This window comes from Vulpes lagopus, chromosome 22 (assembly GCF_018345385.1).
Source record: "Vulpes lagopus strain Blue_001 chromosome 22, ASM1834538v1, whole genome shotgun sequence".
NCBI classification, from domain to species: Eukaryota; Metazoa; Chordata; class Mammalia; order Carnivora; family Canidae; genus Vulpes; species Vulpes lagopus.
The window spans coordinates 28,881,765-28,904,900 of NC_054845.1; the positions used below are offsets into that span (position 1 = coordinate 28,881,765).

Below are 23,136 nucleotides of genomic sequence, written 5' to 3' on the forward strand. Positions count from 1 at the left end.
TAGTATTACTTGGAGCGGGGAGAAGAATGGAAATTTGTTTTCATCACAGATAGGTCAGGCTTTTCTCCTTCCAGAGGGAGAAAGCCTTTCTCTTTGGCCCAAGGGACTAAATGGGACCTAAGCTAAATTGACACCATTTCGAAGGCTTTGTGGAGAGAGAGAATTTTCCAAGGTCTTCCAGGTTTTCTATTTATTTCTATTAATTTCTCAAGTCTCTGGGCTCAGGAAACAGTTTGTAAATTTGGAAACAGCTCTAACCCAGCGAACAACACAAGTCGTATTTCCCGTTTCCTTTTGACATAAAAACTAATCATGAGATTGTTTTGTTTTGCTTTGTTTCTTACTGGAAACTAATCTGGGACTGTGTTGTTGTGTTTTTTTTTTTTAAACTCATTATATACTGTAGCTCATCAAAACTTGGGATTTGGATCCAAGTCACAACTATATATTTGGGTTTCACCCCCACGGAGTGCTTGTTGCTGGAGCCTTTGGAAATTTTTGTACGAATCATTCAGACTTCGAGGAGCTGTTTCCTGGCTTCACTGCGTATCTTCACGTGCTCCCATTTTGGTTCCGGTGTCCTCTCTTCCGAGAATATCTGATGACTAGCGGTAAGTGAAGGCAGGTCACTGTTCCTACAGCGTTGTCGGGTGGCAGGACCACACAGGGTGTTCCCTCCCAAACACAGGTTTACAGTTCCTTCGTCAAACCCTGTGTCTGCAGCCCTGTCTGGTGCCTCATATGCTGCTCAGATGATTCTAGGCTCCCCCGCTGGACTGGAAGCTCCAGGAGGACATAGACTGTGTCTTTCTTTTCCACCCCAGGTGTCTAGCATAGTGCCTGGACTCCACGAATGTCCAGTAGATGTTAATTCAATGAAAGCATATAAATTGATGAATGCATTTTGTGCATCCAGATGTGGGGGAAAAAAAGGATCCTGGGTCAAACAAGCGAGAGATTACGCCTTTGGAGAGGCACTTTGCATGTGTTTATGAGCCTCAGAGGTGGGAAATGTCCTCCACATGCCTTGAAGCAATGGCTGTGTATAAACTAAGCAAACTTACCCCGTCTTTTTCTTCCCAGATTAACTATAACTTGGCTCAGAAATGAGTTCATTCTATTCTGCTTACTCTGAGCTAGTGGAAGACTCTTGATTAATGAAACCAGGACTCTACCAATTCCAGGAATAAAATTTAGCTGGGATGCTAAGAAGACACTCTCTGAGTGTCCCCAGAGGCTAAGCTTGAGTTAACGGCTCTCACTTCAATTTGAGGGGTTCAGATTTGTTTGGTTTTCCAACCTGACCACCTTCCTGACTCAGCGTGACCTGCAATTCCTTACAGACCGCTTCATGTTCGTGGTCATTGCGCGTGTTAGTTATCATGGCCTCGCATTTCCAGAGTATAAGGACAAGTTGAGAGCCTCTTTTGGAAAATTTGTAATTTCAGGATGGCAAATTCAGAGATATTTCAGTGGCATATCCAGAGATAGAATTTTCCAGGGTCTTCCAGGTTTTCTGTTTCTTTCTATTTCTCAAGCCTCTGTTGTCCTAACACACCAGATAGGAAATCACTAAGCCCTCCCTCCCTCTTTTTATAAGAACACAGATCCCATTTGGGGGGCTATGTTCTCATGACCCCATTACTTCCTAAAGGCCCTATTTCTTAATACCATCCTACGGGGGATGAGACCGGGATCCCTGGCTGGGTTCTGCGGATGGACCTTCACCCATGTATGGCCCTGGGCTCTCTGTCCAGCCAGGCCGTCACTGCATCTGGCCTCTAGAGGGTGCACCGAACCTCCAAACTACCATAGGCGCCAAAAAAAAAAAAAAAAAAAAAAAAAAAAAAATCCCTTCCGTGGTTTGTGGTCCTTGATTCGGTTATTTTTATAAAAGGAAAAAAAAAAAAAAATGAAAGGGGAAGTTTTTTTTAATTTCAAAAAAGCACAGAAATATATCCACAGTATCCTGTTTGCTGATTCCAACCACAGGTGATCTGGGGGTAGTGGTAACGGAGAGCAGGTGTGGCCAATTTATGGCCCAAGAGATGTGGGTATGTGGGTACCCCCTCCCCGTGGCCATGTCACATGCATATAATCAGCCTTAAGAGTCTGCCTCGTGTGGGGCCCCCACAGTCCCTGCCATTTGAGATGAAACGTGCCTGTTCCGTGTGGCTTGTGACAGCCGCGCCGTCTTCTCCTTTGTGCCATGCTTGAGATACCCGAAGAGCTAAATAAAAACGTCCGGCCTTGGGGCTGGTAGAGCTTTAGGGGGGTCCTGATCTCAGCGTGTGCGGAGTCCCCCTTTATTTCCCCGAGCCAGGTTGCTGGGACAGCCTGGGCCACGGCGGCCCTTCGACCCCTGTCCGGCTCGGCTGCCGCCGCGGCCTGACAGCCCCCGTGTGTGCCGAGCCCGTGTGGCAAGGAGCCAACGGAGTCGCAGAGGTCCCTTGCGAGCAGCGCCTGCTTCGCTCTTACCCAAGAGATCTCTGCCCCTTGTAAGTCCGGACCGTGCCTCTTTGTCCGTCTCGGTGACCCCGTCCTCATCGGGGTCCACCAGGGCTTGCCGCGTGCCTCGGGGGTCGGCAGGGAGCAGAGCTCGGGCCCCACAGCCCAGCACGCTCGGAGGAGCCGGTGTGAGCAACAGCTGGTAGATGTGACGAGCCTCGTGCTGGATGCGTCCTGGGGAGGGTAGCAGCTGCCTGTGTCACGTCAGCACACCTGCACGGCGTCCGGCCTGTAGCAGGTGCTCAGTGACTGTGTTGAACCAAGGAACGAGTGACGAGTTGACGTGGTTGCTGCAAGGGGGGGGTCTATATGGGAGGAGCTGCACTTCTGACCTGGATGACAAGGTAGGTGATGGTCCCGGTTTCTCCGAGAGGTGATGTTGCGAGAATGACGTTGAGAAAGAGAGCAGCGCACCGGGTTTAGGGACGTGGAGTTTGAGGTGTCTTTGAGTTACCAAGGTAGACATGTCCTTGGAAGTATGGGAAGTGTGGAGGGGCGCCTGGGGGGCTCGGTGGTTGAGCGTCTGCCTTTGGCTTGGGTCATGATCCAGGGTCCTGGGATCGAGTCCCGCATCGGGCTCCCTACAGGGAGCCTGCTCCTCCCTCTGCCTGTGTCTCTGCCTCTCTCTGTGACTCTCATGAATAAATAAAATCTTTTTAAAAACTAAAAAATTTTTAAAATTTTTTTAAAAAGGAAGTATGGGAGGAAGACATCCCAGGAGATAGATTTAGGAGAGCTCGGCACACGTATTAGTTGAGTCCACGTGTGTAGATAACATTAGAAGGATCACGGACCAAGAAGGAGCCTGTCTTAGTTCAGCTGCTGTAACACAGAACTGTAGACCGGGTGACGGGATATCCAAGATCAAGGCCCTGGCAGATCCAGGGTCCAGTTTGAGACCCTCTCTGGCTGGAGGGCAGCCATCCTGTTACATCCTCACATGACGGAGAGACAGCACCCTACCTCCCTCCCTCTTTTTATAAGAACACAGATCCCATTTGCGGGACTATGTTCTCGTGACCCCATTACTTCCTAAAGGCCCTATTTCTTAATACCATCCTACGGGGGATGAGGGTTTCAACATAGAGATTTAGGAGGAATGAACATATGCAGTTCTTAGAGCCCTAAGACTGAGCAGCATTTAAGGATGGCCTATCAGCAGAGCCTAGAGAGGGACCGGAGGCCTGGCCAGAGGAGAGCCGGGTCTGGTAGCCCCAAAGGCCCTCTTTCCAATGGAAGTAATGCCTCCAGCTCCTGCTCAGCGCACGCAGGGCAGAATGGTGATGCCTTGAACTCAGGGGAAGTTCAAACCCATTGAGACTCAGCTTCTCTATCCTCACCCCCGCCACCCTCTGCCTCCTTAGTAAGTGGTCGGCCACTCGGAATCCTGAATTATTTTCTGTTCCCCCAGTAATAGGATCTCATAGTAAAATGAGCATATAGTTTTCCTTTGAGAAGTGAAGTGTGTTGTGTCTTAATACAGCCTGTCTGACGCATTCTTGTATGACTCAAAGAAAATGGTTAAAGCCAAGAATGGGAGAAAATGATAAGACTTTAAACAGCAATTATCTCTGAAATACAGGCCATGAGTGGCTTGTCTTTTCATTTTTTCTCTTTTCCTTTAAGACTTCATGGTATTTCCCTCCAAGAGTACATAGTATGTTCAGAGTCTGAAAAGGAATCTTTAAAAGTTATTTTTCTGTGGGAAAAAGCCTGGTACAAAGACTGAACAATTATATGACTGTCTTCAATAAACAATTCACTAAAATCAGACTAGACATTTTGGAACTATGTAAAGATCTGGTTATTTGTCAAATGTCTGAATTTTTAAACACCATTTACACTATAAATCTAAGTTTGGGAAACAACCCGTATAGGATATCTGAAAACAGGCCCTTTTGTGTTCAGAAGATCCAGTGTAACCTCTTGGAAAGGATATGCTTTTTGATCCTGAGCCAAGATTCACCAGGGTGGTAGTGGTCAAGGCCACCATGTACAGGTAAGCAGGTTGTGCACTGAACAACTGCACAAGGCACCTTTTACTTATCATACAATATGAATAGAGTCCATAGAGTCGAGCAAGTGTACAGCCCACCCAAATAAGTGGTGAATCTAATAACAAGTGACATTTTAATGACCTAACCCATCACCTGCCGAAATGTTAGATCGTATTAATGGAATATGTTACCAAAGATCTATCTGGCTGTGACAAAATTATAAATATAAGCTGTTCCAAATGTAAGCAGGGCCGGGAATTTTGTTAAAATTGTTCTATGACTGACGTCATAGAACATTATGGTGAAGAATATTTTCATTTTTAAGACACGCTAAATACTTAAGCCCTTTTGTTTTCTTCATTAAGGGTCAGTCTCAGTTTCTAAGAAAAGTGTGTCCTATGTGCTGAGCAAGGAGGGAGGTGGAAACATTTCAGTCATTGTTCTTGGGGGTGCAGAAGAATCACTGGATGCCCATCCTGGAAAATTCACTCTGTTCATCCGCCAGCGGAAAGGATTTGTTAAAGTGGCTTTGACCCATGGGTAAGTCGCTTCTCGTTTCCAGTACCTGGGGTAGAGAAGTCAAGGCATCATTAAATGAACACAAGAAATAAGGTAATTTTTCTCGTCCTTAAAGCAGACTTCCTCTTAGCTGACCTTACGGTAAAAGCAGATGTGGATGTTCATGGAAAATGGGTACAACCTTCCCACTGAGGGAGTTCAGCCCCGTGGGAGCCAGAAGTTAAACTTACCTTTAAAGGCAAAGCAAAGAGGGGGCGCCCAGGTGGCTCAGTCAGTTGGGCCTATACCTTTGGCTCTGGTCATGATCCCAGGTCCTGGGATCGAGCCCCACATGGGTCCCTGCTCCGCAGGGAGGCTGCTTCTCTCTTTCCAGGGCTGCTCCCTGCCTCTCATTCATATTCATTCATTCATTCATTCTCTCTCTCTCTCTCTCTCTCTCTCTCTCTCTGTCAAATAAATAAATAGAATCCGGACTGCCCAGGTGGCTTAGTGGTTTAACACCACCTTCAGCCCAGGGCGTGATCCTGGAGTCCCGGGATTGAGTCCTGCGTCAGGCTCCCTGCATGGAGCTTGCTTCTCCCTCTGCCTGTGTCTCTGCCCCCCCCCCTCCATGAATAAATAAATAAAGTCTTTAAAATAATAAGTTAATAGAATCCCTTTTTAAAAAACAAACAAAAATACAAAATTTTATATATATAGGGTATAAACGTCCAGCCCGATGAACAAACGAATCATGGCCCCAACGATAGGTAGAAAAGAAGCCTCCTGGGGCCTTGATTTTTCTATGGAATAAAATCCCACGAGTCATTGACCTGCTAAAGTACGTCCCCAAAGGGTTTCAAACAGAAGTCGGTTTCGCTGTGTAGGATGTGAACTTAGAGGTACAGGGAGATGTGGGGACTTTGGAAAGTGGTTGGGATATGTTGCAGAAGTCCTCTGAACAGAAGAAAATACTTAAATCTTTTTCCTTGAAAAAAAAAATGCATATTCTTCCCCCCTTTGTTATTTGTAGTGCCTCCTTGGTCCCGGTGTTTTCTTTTGGAGAAAACGAACTATTTAAGCAAGTTAACAACCCTGAAGGCTCATGGCTTCGAACTGTGCAGGAGAAGCTACAGAAGATCATGGGGTTTGCTTTGCCTCTCTTCCATGCCAGAGGGATTTTTCAATACAATTTTGGCCTGATGCCCTATAGGAAACCTATCCACACTGTGGGTATGTACATCGAAGACTAAAGGCTTGCTAGGATGAGTAGACGCATCACCTTAACCTTGAGCATCGTTATTGCTGCTGATTGCAGTGCTTATGCGAGAAAAATGGCTTTGAGTAAAGAACTTCCTAAAATAAGAATCCTGTAGATGGTAGTTGAGCCCCATTTACGGAATGCCTTTTAGCCAAGGAATGACTGCATTTTCCCTTTGGGAATTGATCACTTTCAGGAATACTACTCTTGAACTGCAGGGAGAATCCAATTTCGACATCGAGTTTCTAGTACTCTCCACGACTCTGTTTCTCTGCCAGCAGATTGTAGCATAGCAATTCTGTGATGAACACATTTACATCAGTCTATGAGTATCGGCAGATTTCTGTGTAACAGGTGTCGTTGTCGTCTTTGTGTTCAGTTCACATGGGCACTGGCTTCTGTAGCAAGAGCACGTTGGGGGTCCACATGCTATTTTTATGTGTATTCTCGTATGAGCTGAATTTATTTTAAAACGTGGTGCATTGGGAGGGAATTGAGATGGAGGAGGAGGGTGATGGACTCTTGGTTAGGGGCGAGGGGCAGAGTCCTGAGCCTTTCCCATTGCAAGTGACCTGGGGTGCAGAACAGGAGAAAGTGCCGAGCCGGGGGCTATGAGCAGTTACCCGAGCTGTGTGCTTCATCTGAAACTGGAAGGAATAGTTTCACCACAGATGGGCCATTAAATGACATCCCAAAATTTTGTTTTTAGATCTGTTTCATTAGAATGGGATTTGACCCCTACCGTCAGGTTCTGAGAGCTTTGCATGGCACGTGTGGTCATGTGACACCATTTATAAATGCCGTTATTTAACTCAAATGGAATGTTACCAGACTGTTCGATCAGTTCTGTAGTGGGAACACAGAGATAAGCTTGCGCTTGTGTTTTTCCAAGATAAGCTAGTTACGTTTCTTTGGCGTAATATGTACTAACAAGGTAATCGACGTGGGTTAGGCCCTGATTTCTCTTTGCCGTAATATTAAATCATCATTTCTGGTTCCTTATCTGCAAAGTCCTAGAGTTGACATTTTGGGAGATATAAGGGAAATTGAAAGACACAATTTTTGGGAACTATAAGTTCAGTCAAGTGGAGCTCATGCACAGGCAATACGTTGCAGGGTTGAAAGCCAAATGTATTTTGTGGATTTAAATGATGACAGTTATCCCCCTGGTGGGGTTAAAGTTTAGTTTTAAGTTAAGTGGTTACTGTAGGATGCAGCCTGGTTATAACTCTACAGACAGATAATGAGCTGGTCGGGGAGTCAAATGGAAATGACTGAATCTGAATTCGTTGTTGAGACTAGAAAACCTAGAGCTCTGGTTTTCGTTCTTGCCTAACGTGCTTCTCTTCAAGATTTAGAATAAGGGAAAATTGGGACACCTGGGGGGCTCAGTGGTTGAGCATCTGCCTTTGGCCCAGCGCGTGATCCCCGGGTCCTGGGATTGAGTCCCACATCGGGCTCCCTTCAGGGAGCCTGCTTCTCCCTCTGACTTAGTCTCTGCCTCTCTCTGTGTGTCTCTCATGAATAAATAAATAAAATATTTTTTAAAAAAAGAATAAGGGAAAATGACTTCAACGTGCCCTTCCACTTAGCTCCCAAATTACTTCATTGGAAATGCCGTATCTAGTCTCTAGCATCCTCAGTCTCCTGCTATTATTTGAAGCCCTTTAAAAACGAAGCTGAGAATATGAATGTTTACATAAAATCTTAGCTGGCGTGCATGTGATCTGGTGGTGAGTGGAAGTCAGATGCTTGAGGGCAGCCTGATGTGGGCCCCCCATGCACCGTCACACCCTGTGTGCATTTAAAGACTTTTACTTGTGGGGAGCCTGGCTGGCTTAGTCAGTAGAGCACACGATGCTCCATCTCTGGGTTGTAAATTCAAGCCCTACTGTAGGCTTGGAGCCGACTTAAAAAAAATAAAATGAAGACTTTTATTTGAAATAACACAGAGGAGTATAGAGTATTGACAGTTCCATAAACAGAAACAAAGCTGGGATGCCTGGGTGGCTCAGCGGTTGAGCGCCTGCCTTCAGCATAGGGCATGATCCCAGGGTCCTGGGATCGAGTCCCATGTTGGGCTTCCTTCTCTGTGGGGAGCCTACTTTTCCCTCTGCCTGCTACTCCCCTTGCTTGTGCGCTCTCGTTCTCTCCCTCTTTTCCTCTCTCTCTCTCTCTTTCTCTCTCTTTAATAAATAAAGTCTTTTAAAAAAAAAGGCAGAAGACATGAACAGAGGTTTCTCCAAAGAGGAAATACAGGTGGCCAACAGATACATGAAAAGATGCTCCACATCCCTCAGCATCAGGGAGATGCAAATCAAAACCACAATGAGATGTCACCTTACACCTGTCTGAGTAGCTAAACTAGAAAACACAAGAAAAACACGTGTTGGTGAGGATGTGGAGAAATGGGAACCCTCGTGCTCTGTTGGTAGGAGTGTAAACAGTACAGCCACCATAGAAGACAGTATAGAGGTTCCTCAAAAAGTTGAAAATGGACCTGCCCCGTGATCCAGTAATTGCACAATTGGGTATTAAACCAAGAAAATATGAAGACACAAATTGAAAGAGATACATGCACCCCTATGATTACTGCAGCATTATTTACAACCGCCAAGTTACCGAAACAGCCCAGGCATCCATGGATTGATGAATTAAGAAGATGTGGCGTATATATTCAGTGGAGTATTATTCAGCTATGAAAAAAGAGTGAAATCTTGCCATTTGCAACAACATGGATGGAGGACAGTATAATGCTCAGCATAATAAGCCAGAGAAAGAAAAGTGCCATATGATCTCACTCGTATGTGGAATTTAAGAAAAAAAAAAAAAGGAAAAAAAAGAGAAACCAAGAAATAGACGCTTAACTGTGGAGAACAAACTGGTTACCAGAGGGGAGATCGGTGGGGGGGATGAGGGGAATAGGTGGTGGGGATGAAGAGAACGCTTATCATGATGAGCACTGAGCAATGCATAGAATTGCTGACTCACTATGCTGTACACCTGGAACTAATATAATACTATGTATTAGCTATACTGGAATTAAAGTAAAAGCCTAAGTAAAAAAGTAAAAAAAAAAAAGAAGAAGAAGAAGATACCATATATTTGCTTTACACATTATGCAAATAGCATACAATTTACATATTTTGTTATTGTCAGTTTATCAAAAGCTAGTAAGATGTTCCCATACCTTGTGTTTCATTACATAAATGATGGAAAGAAACTGATTTAAATATCACATCCATCGTGATAACCAGGAGGGATAACTGAAAGAAGTTTAGACTATAAGAACCACGTGTAAAGAATTGCAGTTCCTTGGATTTGCAGTTCCTTGGATTTGTGTGTTTCTACAATATCGAGCTCCGGGAAAGCAGGGACTCTGCTTCATTCCTGGCACCCACAGGATAGAGGCTCAAGGCACATATGTAAACAAATCATTCTTCTCCTCGGTTTCCAGGTCTCCAACAAGTACACGTTAAACATTCTAAGGCAAGTACCGTTAAATTCGCAGTGTAGAGCCAGTATGGGTGTGAGGATGTGAAGTTGCCTGTTTGGGCAAGAAAGTAAGAGAGGCAAGGAAACTTGCCATTTAAAGGGAGAAGATTGCATACATCCTGGTATATGTCAATTTTAATTTTTGAAAGTTCATGTTGGAAAATCTCAAGGGTCCAGAAAAGTCTCATGAGTAGGAGAATGAACCCCTGTGTACCTGTCTCCCCCACTCACCAGCTGGTAACATTTACTACGGTTTTTCTCTCTCTAACGGTATAATAAATACCCTCTACTGTTGTTACTGCTCAACTGAGTATGTACAGACATCATGACGTTTGCTCCTGAGTATCTCCCCTAAGAGCAAGATGATTCTCTCCTATAATGTCAGTGCAGTTCAGGAAATCGGGCATTGATAGATAGCTGTTAGCCAGTGTAGAGTGTGTATTTAAATTCCACCAACTGCCACAATAATTTCCTTCTTAGCTTTTGGGGGTTAGTGGGCAGGGAGGGTCAAGTGCTTCTTTTCCTAAACAGGATCATACGTTGCATCCAGTGTTTACACCTCTTCAACCTGCTTCCAGCTGGATTAGTCTTTCAACTTCCTTTGGTCTTCATGACACGAGCAGTGGGGAGGAGTATAGGTCAGTGGTTTGTAGAACGTTCCCCAACTTGAGTTGGCGTGTTTCACTCATGATGACGCCCCACTTCTGTATACGTGGCAGGAATTCCACAGAAGTGGTGTTGTGTCTTCCTCAGTGCATCATATCAAGAGGCCCTTGGTGTCACTTTGTGCCATTGTTGGGGATATTCATTTTGATCACCTGAGTGGAGTGCTTGCCAGGTTTCTCTACTATAAAGTTAAATCATGAAGATTTATCTACAGACATCTTTATATGTTTACATATGTAAATATATAATCTGTATCATATATGTATTTATCGAGACTTTTTGCTTTTCATTAATGAGTAACCTGGGGATAGTGTTACTTAGATACTGTGTAACTATTCTGCTCATCAGCCTTTACTTGATGGCTTTAATATCCATTGATAATTCCTGCCTGAATCAATTAAGGCAGTTACGGTTGCAAACTGGTGGTGGTCTAACTCTTGCATTCCTTCCCTATTAATCAATCGGCTCTCCCTCCTCCCAGTGTTAGATTATTTGAATTCTGGATACCCAGAGAGGCTTGTCGGCTGGGTTGACAAGGAAGGGTCTCCATCCTGTCCAGTCTCACAACTTCCACTGGCTTCATAACTCCTTAGTCTGCCTTTTAATTATGGATGTGATGGGCGTGTTTGTTTCATTTTTAAGGTTATGGCAAAACGGAAAAATATAACCACTGCCATTAAGAAATTGGTTCTTTCCATTGTAGGCCCAACATGGTGGTAGTGGCTGACGCTCAGATACCAGCCACACAAAGACCTCAACGTTGACACTAAGGAGCTGTTTATCGTGCATTAGCCAGGTGTACAAAAGGAAGCGATGTGGGTTTGGGATCTGATTCAGAGTGACTTAGGCGGCTTCATTTCTCCTCCCCGAGCCTCGGACTTTACAACTCTGGAGAAGAGGCTGTTATAATTTTCCTGTCTTTGACCAGGGTTATTCTGGGCATCAAATGACATGGTAGGTAGGAAAGCACTCTGTACACCCCAGGTGCTAGGAGATTATGGGGTGGTACATACTGCAGGCAGCTTCCTGGCCTGATTGTTGAGAGCTCTTAAATGTGTTTCCATCTTTGTAAGTAAGTATTCCTGCCTTAGTGTTTGTTTGAATCAGATCATGGGGAAATAGACAAATTCAGATCGTGAGACATTGTATTGAACAACCGGTCTGGATTCTTCCAAAATATTGAGGTCATGAAAGACCAAAAGGAGAGAGCCCCCAAAGACACAACAGCTGGCATGGGGAAAACGACTCTAAGGATATCATTGAGATCATTCATCGAGTTTGGATGTGGATTCAGTACAAAACAATATCATGGAGAAGTGTGATGATGGTGGTGTTAGAAAGGACAGTGTTCTTGTTCTTAGGTGCTTCATGCCGCAATATTTGGGGGACGATAACACGATTGAACCATTAATGTCTACAAGCTATTTTCAAATGGGTCGACAAAATAAAACTAACACATATGTACATATGTGCATGCGTGTGGCGGGGGTGTGTGTGCACACAAACCATTCAAAACTCCAGAGTCTAGAGGAAGAGTATGCAAGTGCTTACTTCATTATTCTTTCTATAATTTTGAATTTTTTAACATAAAGACAGGAAAAGGAATGTGCTTTAATAGAATACAACTGGTTTGAAACCACTTGAGGACAAAAGTAGTCCATTATATATCAAGTCATTATTGTTTCCTGATGGGAAGAAAAGAGCAGGCTAAGGGATTCTCTGAAATGCAAAGAAAGGAAGGGGTGCCTAATTTAAATTTGAATATAAAGTAGGGATTTAAGGAGATAAAAATGTTCTGGGAGATTAGCATGGTGCCCAGTACAACCCATTAAGTATTTAATAAATGTTTTTGAGTGAGTGCGTGAGTGCTCACACACACACACTCACACACTCACACAAACACACATACACACCCTTACATTGAGCATATTTGAGCCTCTGCTGTAAGTCAGGGGTTCAGTGAGCCCAGGTCTCATGGGCACCCACACGTTGACTCTTCCTGACCCCCGGACCAGTAGCCTCGCTTTCTCTAGTGTACAGCTGTGCAGCATCCAGAGAAGGTCTGATTCCTGTGTGAGACCGTCAGAGCCATGAATTTGGTGGCATTTTCATGCTTAAAGAAAAATAGAGCAAAGATCCCTTATTGCAGAGGATCTACTCTTTGCCTCGATGAGAAGAAAATAATGCCCATTTCCAAACTCCTCTCCAGCTGTGTGTACACTGGCTATGAAGCTGCTCATTCTTCTTCTCAGGTAAACACGACACAGCACCCTAGAGATGGGGCTGAGGCTGCTCCGCGAGGCCGTAACTGCATAACTAATCTTGAATTGCTGGATGGAGTTGGAAAATGGAACAAACGCTCCCGCCAGCTATAAAAAGCACCGAAACATAAACAGGGCCGCTGTGATTCCTGACTGCCACAAGGAGATGTTGGCTGATTTTTCCAGGGCAAGGAGTTCATTTCCAAAAGCAGGCTGAGGCAACTGGGTTTTTCCCTTTGTGTTGTAAAAAGAGAGTTACAGGGCAATTTGCAGCTAACTTAGTCTTTAGGTTTGTTTTCTTTTCCTTGGCAGTAAAAAATCTCCTTTTTTGTAGAGAGAGAATTCTGGTCTCCTAGGGCTCTGGAGACCCTTCATAGATTTGCAAGTCTTTGTTTTGTTACCTCTGTCTTTAACCCTAAAAAGTAATTGAGAAATATTTCTTACTTTCTAATCCAGTTTTGGGGTTAGTGGGGGTTGGGGGGGGCAGGAGTACTGGCTTTACCTCCTGAATTCTGTGTGTGTGTGTGTGTGTGTGTGTGTGTGTGTGTAGTTTGGGAATTTCCAGCATCTCAGTTTCTCTACGTGTAAATGAGAGAGAGGCAAGGATGAAGCAGTCCATTTCACACTTTAAAAAGAAAGGTCTTAGGATAAATTGAGTATATATGGGCATGTTTGAGCTCTCTGGAAGAACCATCTAATATATAGTGAACCCATTAAAAAGAAAAGAACAGGATTGAGATTAGCTGTAGGAGGGACGCCTGGGTGGCTTGGCGGTTGAGCATCTGCCTTTTTGGCTCAGGGCGTGATCCCAGGGTCCTGGAATCGAGTCTCACATGGGGCTCCCAGCATGGAGCCTGCTTCTCCCTCTGCCCGTGTCTCTCATGAATAAATAAATAAAATCTTTTTTTAAAAAGCTGTAGTAGAGCTCAGAGGAAGTAAGACTTAATAATTCACAAGTCTTAATTAAACTAAGCTGGGAACAACATGCTTCACCTTCTCAGACTGCTTTGTCTCTCTAAGCCCCCTCCCAACTCCCACCAGGAATAGTTGCCCTTCACCTTGATGCTATTTTTCTATACAACTGCAAATTTGCTGGTAGAGTGGCATTGGCTGGTAGATTCTCAATTCACATGTAGATTTCTGAGTGTTTTTCTTGAAACAAAAAGATCAGGGTTGGAAAGAGGCTTCAAGATTATTGAGTTCTACTTGTGTATCCTAGACATGTAGAGATTAAGGCCAAAGAGGAGTTCCTAGCTTAGTAATGCATTTGTTGGTGTGGGACTAGACCTTGTCTCCAGTCTCGCGCCTGCACCAGCCCCCGTTCCACCCCGGCACCACGTTAGCCTCTCTTCCTCTGTATTTCCAACCACAACTGACAGCAAGACGTTTCCAGTTCATTATGTTGAGTGACAAAAGACTGATGCACACTCTTTGTAAATTTGACATCCAGGCTATCAAAGAGACCTGTCTGTGAGAATCTTGAGGCTTTATCTGGTTAAAGACTTAGCAATTTGAGAATACTAATACTGCAGTAAGGTGATATTTATTATGTGTATCTATATATATCTCTCCTTACTGCGTTAGATGGATGGATAGATAGATGGTTGGATGGATGGATGGATGGATGGATGGAGATATCTTCTTAATAATGCATTTTGTTATGTGTGTGTGTGTGTATCACTCCCTTCTCTGTGCCCCCTTACCTCCCATACTGATGTCATTTATCACTTTCTCCTTTCTCTGTGACTTAACATTTGCTTGGTTTTCTCTTTAACTCTCCACTTTCTGTTACTGACATGGATGTGGACCTCGCATGGAGCACAGGACAACCTAGGCTAGGCCAAAGGAAAGCCACCTCTCACCCTCAGAGTTCTATTTCCTATGGCCTTACTTGACCTATTACCCAAGTTAATAGAGGGAAGTAAGGAGCTGTTTGCTGCCCAGCAAGTTGCTAAAACCTGTCACAGGTTTTCAATTCTTGGCATCAGTAAGCAGCAGAGGGTGCAGTGAACAGCAGGGAGGACCCAGGAGAGCAGACGCCAAAGCCACGTGTGTCTTGTAGTTCTGAAAAATCTGAGACACCTCTAAACACCTTTTTAAATATGTAAAGAAGCTGCCAGATTAAATAATAATTAGTTGATTTTTAATGACAGGCAAATCACAAATGCATCCTCATTGTAAAAAATTCCTGCAATACAGATAGAGGGAAAACTTCCCCGTCTCTACCTTCCTTCCTTCCTAGAGGTAATGGTTATCCATCTATTTCTAGACTTTTTAAACACGCTAAAGCTTATAATGCACCTAAGAATATAAATATTTTTTCATAAATGGGATCATACCATATTATTTTACAACTCTTTTTCCTACTTCATATGTTCTAGACCTCGATATGTGTGTGTGTGTGTGTGTGTGTGTATGCATATAATTTCATTAAAAAAAAAAACTGCTGCCTAAGATTCTGTTGAGTGAATGTTCTGTGGTTTATTTAGTAAATTTTCTACTGGGACTTCTGCTTGGTTTTGTTTTCTACTCTACCAACAGTAGGATTCTTGTGATTGTGTTTTCTAATGCAGATTCTTAGCTATGAAGATATACATTCTTTAAATATTTTTAAGTGACATGAATAAGAGAGCAGAGGGCCAGTGCCTCATGACTCAAAGAGTTTGCAGTTGGCGACAATAGGGCACTGTGGCCTGGACACCAGCTGTACCAGAGGGACAGTACCAGTGACATGCCCACACAGCTATGTCCTCTTACTCACAGCTGTGGTCAGCCCAGTAGTTCATTTGACTCCAAGTCAAAACCACCAGGGTACTTCCACTGCAGCAACTGCTGAGGAAAGTTCTTTATTTGTTATCAAATGGGATGGCGTGATAGTTGGAGACAGCCAGGGAGATGAACAAGGGATTGGAGCAAGCAGGCCTGACAGATTCTGATTGGCAGATCTTTCCAGGGCCATCCAGTAGAGGCAGTAGTTTGTGGTGGAGTGATTTTGTCTTCTTACGTCTGATGTATTCTGTATTTTTGCAGTTGGCCGCCCGATCCCTGTTCATCGGACTCCGCACCCAAGCCCGGAACAGATTGAGGAGTTGCATCAGACCTATATGGAGGAGCTAAGGAAATTATTTGAAGCACACAAAAGGAAGTACGGTATTCCCGAGCATGAAACTCTCATTTTTAAATAACCGTACTCGTAGAAGACATATAAGAGGATGAGAGAACATCCCATTGCAGGATACATGTTTTAAATAAGGTGGTTTTTTTTTTTTCTTTGACTCTGGAATCAAATTTGCAACTCAATGCAACTGAAAAGTATTCTTTATGGTGATGGATGTTGATGTGCACCAGGTGTAAATAAATAAAAATATAGTGGGTCAACTGGAGGAGAAGGTTGGAGATGGCTATTATAACCCTTCTAATAAGACTCCTCATTTGGGAAAGTGCAGTCATTTCACAGGTTAAGAAAAGGGTTAGAATTATTCATGTGCTCAAAAAAAAATGACAGCTTCAAAAAAATAATTAGACCCTTTTACCAGAATCACAATAATTATAATTTAAGGTGGTGTTTCCACAAAGCGTGACAGCTCTTGCTTAGCACAGCTGGAACAGTTAGGAGACAGTGTGTAGACTAATTTTCCATACAGAGCTAGAGGAGATCGTTTCTCTCTCTCTCTCTCTCTCTCTTTTCTGCTTGAACAGGCCATTTTTTGGTGAATAATGTTACTTTGCACAGTTAGATAATATGATCCTTCAGGTCATGTCAACCACCACGTTTTTATACAACGGTGCAGAATTTCTATGCAGTTTTTGAAATAGGATGAATCTACCATCTGGAAACCCATGTGGATGAGAGTTTGTCTCCTCATTTCTATTCGTGCTTAGAAATATTCATGCTTGTCATTTGCTTAGAAGTATGTTCGTTTGCTACAGACAAGGAGGTCTTTCGGGAGACCTGCTTCAGAACATTAAAATTCCGAAAGGTTTTCACGGTACTAGAAATGGTTTTAATTTTCTTCCCAAATGGCCTCTTTGAGTAAGAGCAGTGATGAAAGAAAGTGCTCTCTGATTGCGATGGGTCCAGTTACAGCGGGCTGGTCCGCGAGAGTGGGAACACTGCTCCTTCTGTTCACTGACCTCTCCCTGGGCCCTGGGCTGGGCACGAGAGAAGTACTTGTTTCCTGAATGTATTTAGAGGTGAACCCACAAACAAACTTTGCCTTAAGGTGAAGAATTTTTGAAACTATACCAAAGGATGAACCTTGTATAAGAAAAGACCCGCTTCCAGAAAGAGAAATTGTACTGTCCTGTTGTCTTATGACCATGATGGACAAGACCACAGGTGAGCTGCTGAGGCCTAAGTCAGAAGGTTTCTGATCATCAGGTACTAAGTGTTAAGTCATTTATTATCCAGTAAGGAGGAAGAATGTCTAGTTTCCAGATGATCTCCCCTGCTACTTCTCGCTTCTCTACCTCCTCCACTCTAGGTCTTTGGGGGCCACTTCTCTGAGTGGTTCTGACTTCCTAGTAATAGATCTTCAGGCCTCTGATTTTTAAAACCTCAAGCCCTGGACTAGAGCGTGGACTGAGTTCAGCATCAGCCAAACAAAATCACGCTGGGTAATGTCTTGAGTAGGAAAGCATTTCACATGGGAAAAAGTGAACCTCTTCTATTGTTCTAGTCAAGGTCATCTTGGCCGGCATCACTTTGGCTTCACACTGGTTGAGCAATCCAGGAGTCCACTGACCCGTGGCCTTAAAATGACATTGATTTTTTAATTGAAGCAGGGAATAGGACACAACCTATTTTTTTAATAGATGCAGAAAAATTGACTGTAAATCCTTTCCTGTATTATTCAACCCAGACGAAGTGTAAAGGAACACGATTTACAGAAAATGACACCCCAGCTGGTCAGGGGTCAGTCTTTCAAAATAGAGCTGTGAGAGCCAGGACAACCACAGCAACGAAAGACCTTCAAGTCATTATAAAACCCATGAATTTCATTGCTTTGGAGATGTTTATTAAGAGCTCACGACACATAGTCTCTTGTGATTGCATGAAGGTCTGACTTTTAATCTCATACTTGGTAGTGGGGGCCAAGCTGACCCCCCCAAAATCAGCTGGATCATCTAGGAAGCAGTTGAAGCCTGTATGTAGTAACACAGAAGCCCTGAAAATAGAGAAAAGTTTTGCTCTGATGAATTTATCTAGAATTTTGCCATTTTGAAAATCTAGACATCAGCAACTTTAATTTCGGCATCCCTAAATATGACTTTGGGGTACATATTAGAGATGTTATCTCTTTCTTTCTTTGGGTCTCCTGCAGTCTTTTTTTTTTTTTTAAGATTTTATTAATTTATTCATGAGAGACACAGAGAGAGAGAGAGGAAGAGACACAGGCAGAGGGAGAAGCAGGCTCCCTGCGGGGAGCCCGATGTGGGACTCGATCCTGGGACTCTGGGATCACATCCTGAGCCGAAGGCAGATGCTCAACTGCTGAGCCATCCAGGCGTCCCAGGTCCCCAGAGGTCTTAATCCAGCCAGAAGCCCTTTCATAACCTTGAAGCATAGTAGGAAGTTCCTTATAGTCCTACAGATTGCAGGTGAAGTTTTTGTCGTGAATTTTTGCTATAGCGCAAAATGTGGGCCATATATTGTATTCGCTAATATAGTGTGACCAAGATCGCCTCTGTTAAAGATTCTCACTGACTCTGCAATTGCACATAATATTTAAACAGCAAAGCAAAACAATAATGACAACAAAAGGAACCCGAGGGCACAGTAAGAGAAACTCTGCTAATTGCCTTGAGAAAATATGCATTTATGCCACTTGATCAGGACGTTTCTCTCTCCTGTTTCTCTTGCATACTGGGCACAGGCTGAGTCATTTCCTTTGTCTTGCAGCTGGAAGTATTGAAATTATCCATATCCAGCTTAAGTCTATTATGTTCACACTGAAGGTTGCAGCTTCAGTGCCTATGAAGGCCAGTCCCGGGGCTACCATGGCAGGGGATGCTGCATGATTTATGAAAACCTTTCTTGAGGACTATGGAAACAATCACAGTCCATATACTTCAGGGATGATGGCTAAGCCTTTATTATATGTATAGCATTAAAAGTAAAAATCCCAGGACATCTGGGTGGCTCAGGGGTTAAGCGTCTGCCTTTGGCTCAGGTCATGACCCCGGAGTCCTGGGATCGAGTCCCACATCGGGCTCCCTGCAGGGAGCCTGCTTCTCCCTCTGCCTGTGTCTCTGCCTCTCTCTGTGTCTCTCATGAATAAATAAATAAAATCTTGGGGAAAAAAAAGTAAAATCCCTACCTTCAATAGAAGGGACGCTTTGGTCATGGAAAACACAGGAGGCAGCATCTAGATGCAGTGTCCCTCCCTCTGTAACTTCACATCTCTTCCAAACTGCCTCGCCCACAATGCAAATTACCAAGGTTTGTGTTAAATATGAAAATGAGTTTTGAGTGCATTTACTCTGTTTTCTTTTCCTCTGACCAGAAACAGTGTTGATGGAATCTGCTGATTTGTTGATTGGTTTGGTCAGTTAGTTGTTTTTTTCCCCCTACTAGCCCAAGGTTGCCCAAGTTCTGATACTGTATTTGTGTTTTTAAACTAAGTGATAAAATGTCTATTTCTGGGGCTGGAAGAGTTACTCCAAATAGGATTTGTATATCTTTTTAAAGAAAAAAAAAAAAGCAGCTTTTATATAACCAACTAATTGTGCCAGTTTCTCTGCGATGGCAAGAACAGAAGCGATTTTTTTTATATTTAAAGCCAAGGGATTTATCTAATATCCTATATCTGTTATTTTAATTAATCCTTCACAAACACCCACAGCCTTGTGCCTTTTTTTTTTTTAAGATTTTATTTATTTATTCCTGAGAGACACACACAGAGAGAGAGAGAGAGGCAGAGACACAGGCAGAGGGAGAAGCAGGCTCTGTCGGGGGAACCCGATACGGGACTCGATCCCAGGACCCCGGAGTCACGTCCTGAACTGAAGGCAGATGCTCAACCACTGAGCCCTGCAAAGGCCCCTCCTTGAGCCTTAATATCTTATATGGGAAGGCGAAGGTCTATCTCAATCCATAGGTTGCTGGTGGGGTGATGGGCTCCTCGGTGGCGGGATCTGGGGGTGTGCGCGTTTGTTTGTGGCCCCCAGGGCCGGGCCGTGAGATGCTTACGGCACCCACCTGGCAGTGGGACGATGTGTGCGGGAGCCAGGCTTTAGAGCTAGAGTCCGGCGGTTTGTCCTTCTGCAGCCGAAGCAGCCGGGCCTGCTCCCCACACTTGTTGATTAACCTGTGATCAGGTTTGTTGGCCTGACCTTGCACGAGACACGAGGGTCAGAACACAGAGTGTGACTAACGACGCTCCTAAAGCGAGGGGTTCAGCACGTCCGGCGCCAGCTCTGTCTCGCTGGGGCCTGGAACAGCTCTCCCGAGACCAGTACAGCGCCTGTTGCTTCTCCCTTCCGCGGGGGCGGTTTGCTGTGTGTGCCTGGGTGACGTCCAGGACTCCAGCAGCAGGCGGCCCCCGCACGGGCAGGGGCAGGCGAGGGGCTCCAGGCCAGGCGGTGACAGCCCGCCAAGGGTCCTCCCCCTAATACGGGGCAGAGCAATCCCGTTACACAGGCAAGTGGCAGCGGGGCCCCTGCCCCCGTGCCCACGGCCCCAAGCCGTTCTGGCTCGAGCTTCCTCCAGCTGGTTGCACAGCTGCCTTTTTTTTTTCTTTTTTTTTTTATAGCTCTTAGATTCTGGTTAAGAATTCTCGTAGCCTCTCTTGAGAATAAAGATAAATCTGACCTCCTTGTGTTCCCAAAGCCTGTATATTCCTCCCCTCTCTGTTTCCAGACCAACTTGGAGCCTCCAGCCTCTCTGGTTGGATTCCAGCTGCCCAGAGTGGGGGACAGTCACGCGGAGACACCCAGAAACCACAACAACCGTGCTTTCCTCCTGTTTCAAATAACCCTTTAGCCTCTGGTCCTCCCCTGGCTGCTGAGGAGGCTCACTCCTCCCTCTTGGGAGCGGATGATCTCTGAAGTCCCCTCTGGCGTGTCTCTGTGGTCTCTAGCCTGGCCTTTGTACTGTCGTGGTCACACCATCCAGTGGGAGATGGACGTTTGCCCGTGGACTACTTTTGCCTCCACCATCCTCACTTGGATTCCTCTGGCCGTGCAAATAGTTCAAAGGACCATCTCCCCTTTCGTAGTATATGGAGAACAGAAACTGCTACGGAGATTTCTCCAGCATCACGGCGACCTTTAGTCATGGTGTTTCTCAGAAACGATTGAATTCTCTAAATTAAAATGGGAGACATGTATGGAAGAGGTTTCCTTCTTTATATCGCTCAAAACTGTGAAGTAACAGTTTATTTCTTGTTAAAAGCTTTATAGGAGATGGTGAATGTTAATATTTTCTACATTGTGCGTGTTGCTGTATGCTTTCTAAAAGCTCTTGGTTTACAAAGTTTTGACCAATAAATGGGTTTTAACATGCCCCGGTCGTAGATGTGTGCGCGTGGTGTTTTCCCTGAGTGGAATGGTTTCCCTTTCCAGGCCTTTGTCAAGGCTGAAGCCACTTGGACTTGGGGACCGATGCGGGCGAGGGGTGTCGTGAGCTTTGCAGATTCTCTGCTGAAGAGCCAGGCCTGTAGATGCTCTGGATGGGAGAAATGCAAAACCCAGCAGGGGCAGGGTAGCGGGGAAGTGCAGGTGTGCCAGGTGGAACAGGCGGGGCCATGGTCGAGATGAGTGGGACTTACCGGATACAGAAATGTTCAAAAACTGGTAGAAAAATTGACACAGTCCAGATCAAGGGAGTCACTGCTGAGGGGGTTCGGGGTTCCTTTTGGGTGATGAAAGTGCCCTAAAACCGGATTGTGGTGACGGCATGCACACTCTGTGAATATACCACAACCTCCCAAATTCCTCTCTTCAAATGGGTGAATTTACACTACATGAATTATACCTCAATAAAGCCGTTGTTTTTTGGGTTCTTTTAAAGATTTTATTTACTTATTCATGAGAGACACAGACAGAGGGAGAAGCAGGCTCCCTGTGTGGAGCCCGATGCGGGACTCGATCCCGGGACCCGGGGTCACGACCTGAGCCGAAGGCGGACGCTCAACCACTGAGCTCCCAAGTGCCCCTCAATAAAGCCGTTTTATACACTCGAGACACTCAGGCGCCTGGCAAAATAATGGAAGAAGCTAAAAACTAAATTTTTCTCTTGATGTGTCAAAAGTGCAGTCGTCTCCTTTGGATGCGTGCATGTTGGACGACAAAGTTTATGCTTTGATTTTTGAGACCTGTTGGCATTTCTGATGTTTGTTATCAAAATAGGTGTTTTTGATACTCTTTTAAAATATTTTATTGGCTAGAAAACATGTTGAATTGTTATGGTGTAAAAATACTGCTTGACTTTAATTTTTCCCAGTATTTTATTAATACTGTAGTTAGAATAAATACATAATTACATAAATAAATACATGCATAAGTAAGACTGTGGTTAATACTAAGTAAATATTATCCTATAAAAACCATTAATATTTATCGACCACCTACAGTGTGCCAGGCACAGGACTAGGGACTTTACGTACATAATGACATTTGGCTCTTAAAATAGCCCAGTGAGGTCAGTACTCTTCTGACCCCATAGAAAATTGGGGTTCAGAGAGGCTAAGAACTTTGCTCAAAGCAACCCTCATGGCGGTGGTGGAGCTCAGATATGATGCTGGGTCCTCCGGCCGGAGCCCACGTTTTTGGACATAAGGCTCAGGAGCCCTGGGGTATCCACCATCTCTGCCACTAACTTGGGTAAGTGACCTTGACCTGTGGAATGAGAAGGTGGGACGTGGCTGCAGAGGTTCTTTATGGGTCCATCTCCTGGTGATCCTGCTCTAACCCCATTTACATTTCTGCGCACTGCTCCCCTGCCACCACCACATGGACCCAGTAGGCAAAGGAGCCACCCTGAACAACCCTGAGGGCTGGTCGCGAGATGGCAGGGTGTTGTGGCTGCTCTTAGGACAGAGTGAGAAAGTTCCATAAGTGGGCTAATACTTGTCAAAGTTAAACATTTATTTTTTTTTAAGATTTTATCTATTAGAGGGAGAGGGAGAAGCTGACTCCCCACTGAGCAGGGAGCCCCATGTGGAACTCGATTCCAGGACTCCGGGATCATGACCTGAGCTGAAGGCCGACTCCTAACCAACTGAGCCACCCAGGCGGCCCCCAAAGTTGAACATTTAAAGTGTTAGATTAAGAACACTGTTTAGCTAAAAGTTTTGACTTTTGATATATATGTGTATGTATATTTTTTTGGTAGCTGTTACTGCATGAAGCATCAGCTGGAGAAACATGGTTTCTCCAAACCATATTTTTTTATTCATTTTCTTTCTTACACATGTACATGTATGTGCATGTTCCCACACACCTCTTA

The 23,136-nt window shown here is 44.5% G+C and overlaps 1 protein-coding gene across 4 annotated transcripts in view; it reads left to right on the top strand.

Annotated features, from left to right (window-relative positions):
- The window catches only part of MOGAT1 (monoacylglycerol O-acyltransferase 1), a 53,010-nt gene that overhangs the window by 15,947 nt on the left and 13,927 nt on the right, over positions 1-23,136 (top strand). The window contains exons 3-7 of one of the 4 annotated variants that reach the window (XR_005985097.1): positions 407-611; positions 4,871-5,045; positions 6,037-6,236; positions 15,717-15,939; positions 20,548-20,660. Coding sequence is in view for 3 of the 4 variants with exons in the window: in XM_041737632.1 (XP_041593566.1) it covers positions 407-611; positions 4,871-5,045; positions 6,037-6,236; positions 15,717-15,831; positions 20,548-20,662 (810 nt within the window). In the remaining variant the exon portion in view is untranslated. Of the gene's footprint in view, positions 1-406; positions 612-4,870; positions 5,046-6,036; positions 6,237-15,716; positions 21,245-23,136 lie in introns of those variants that run through there. The other 3 variants (XM_041737632.1, XM_041737631.1, XM_041737633.1) reach the window with 3 other exon arrangements.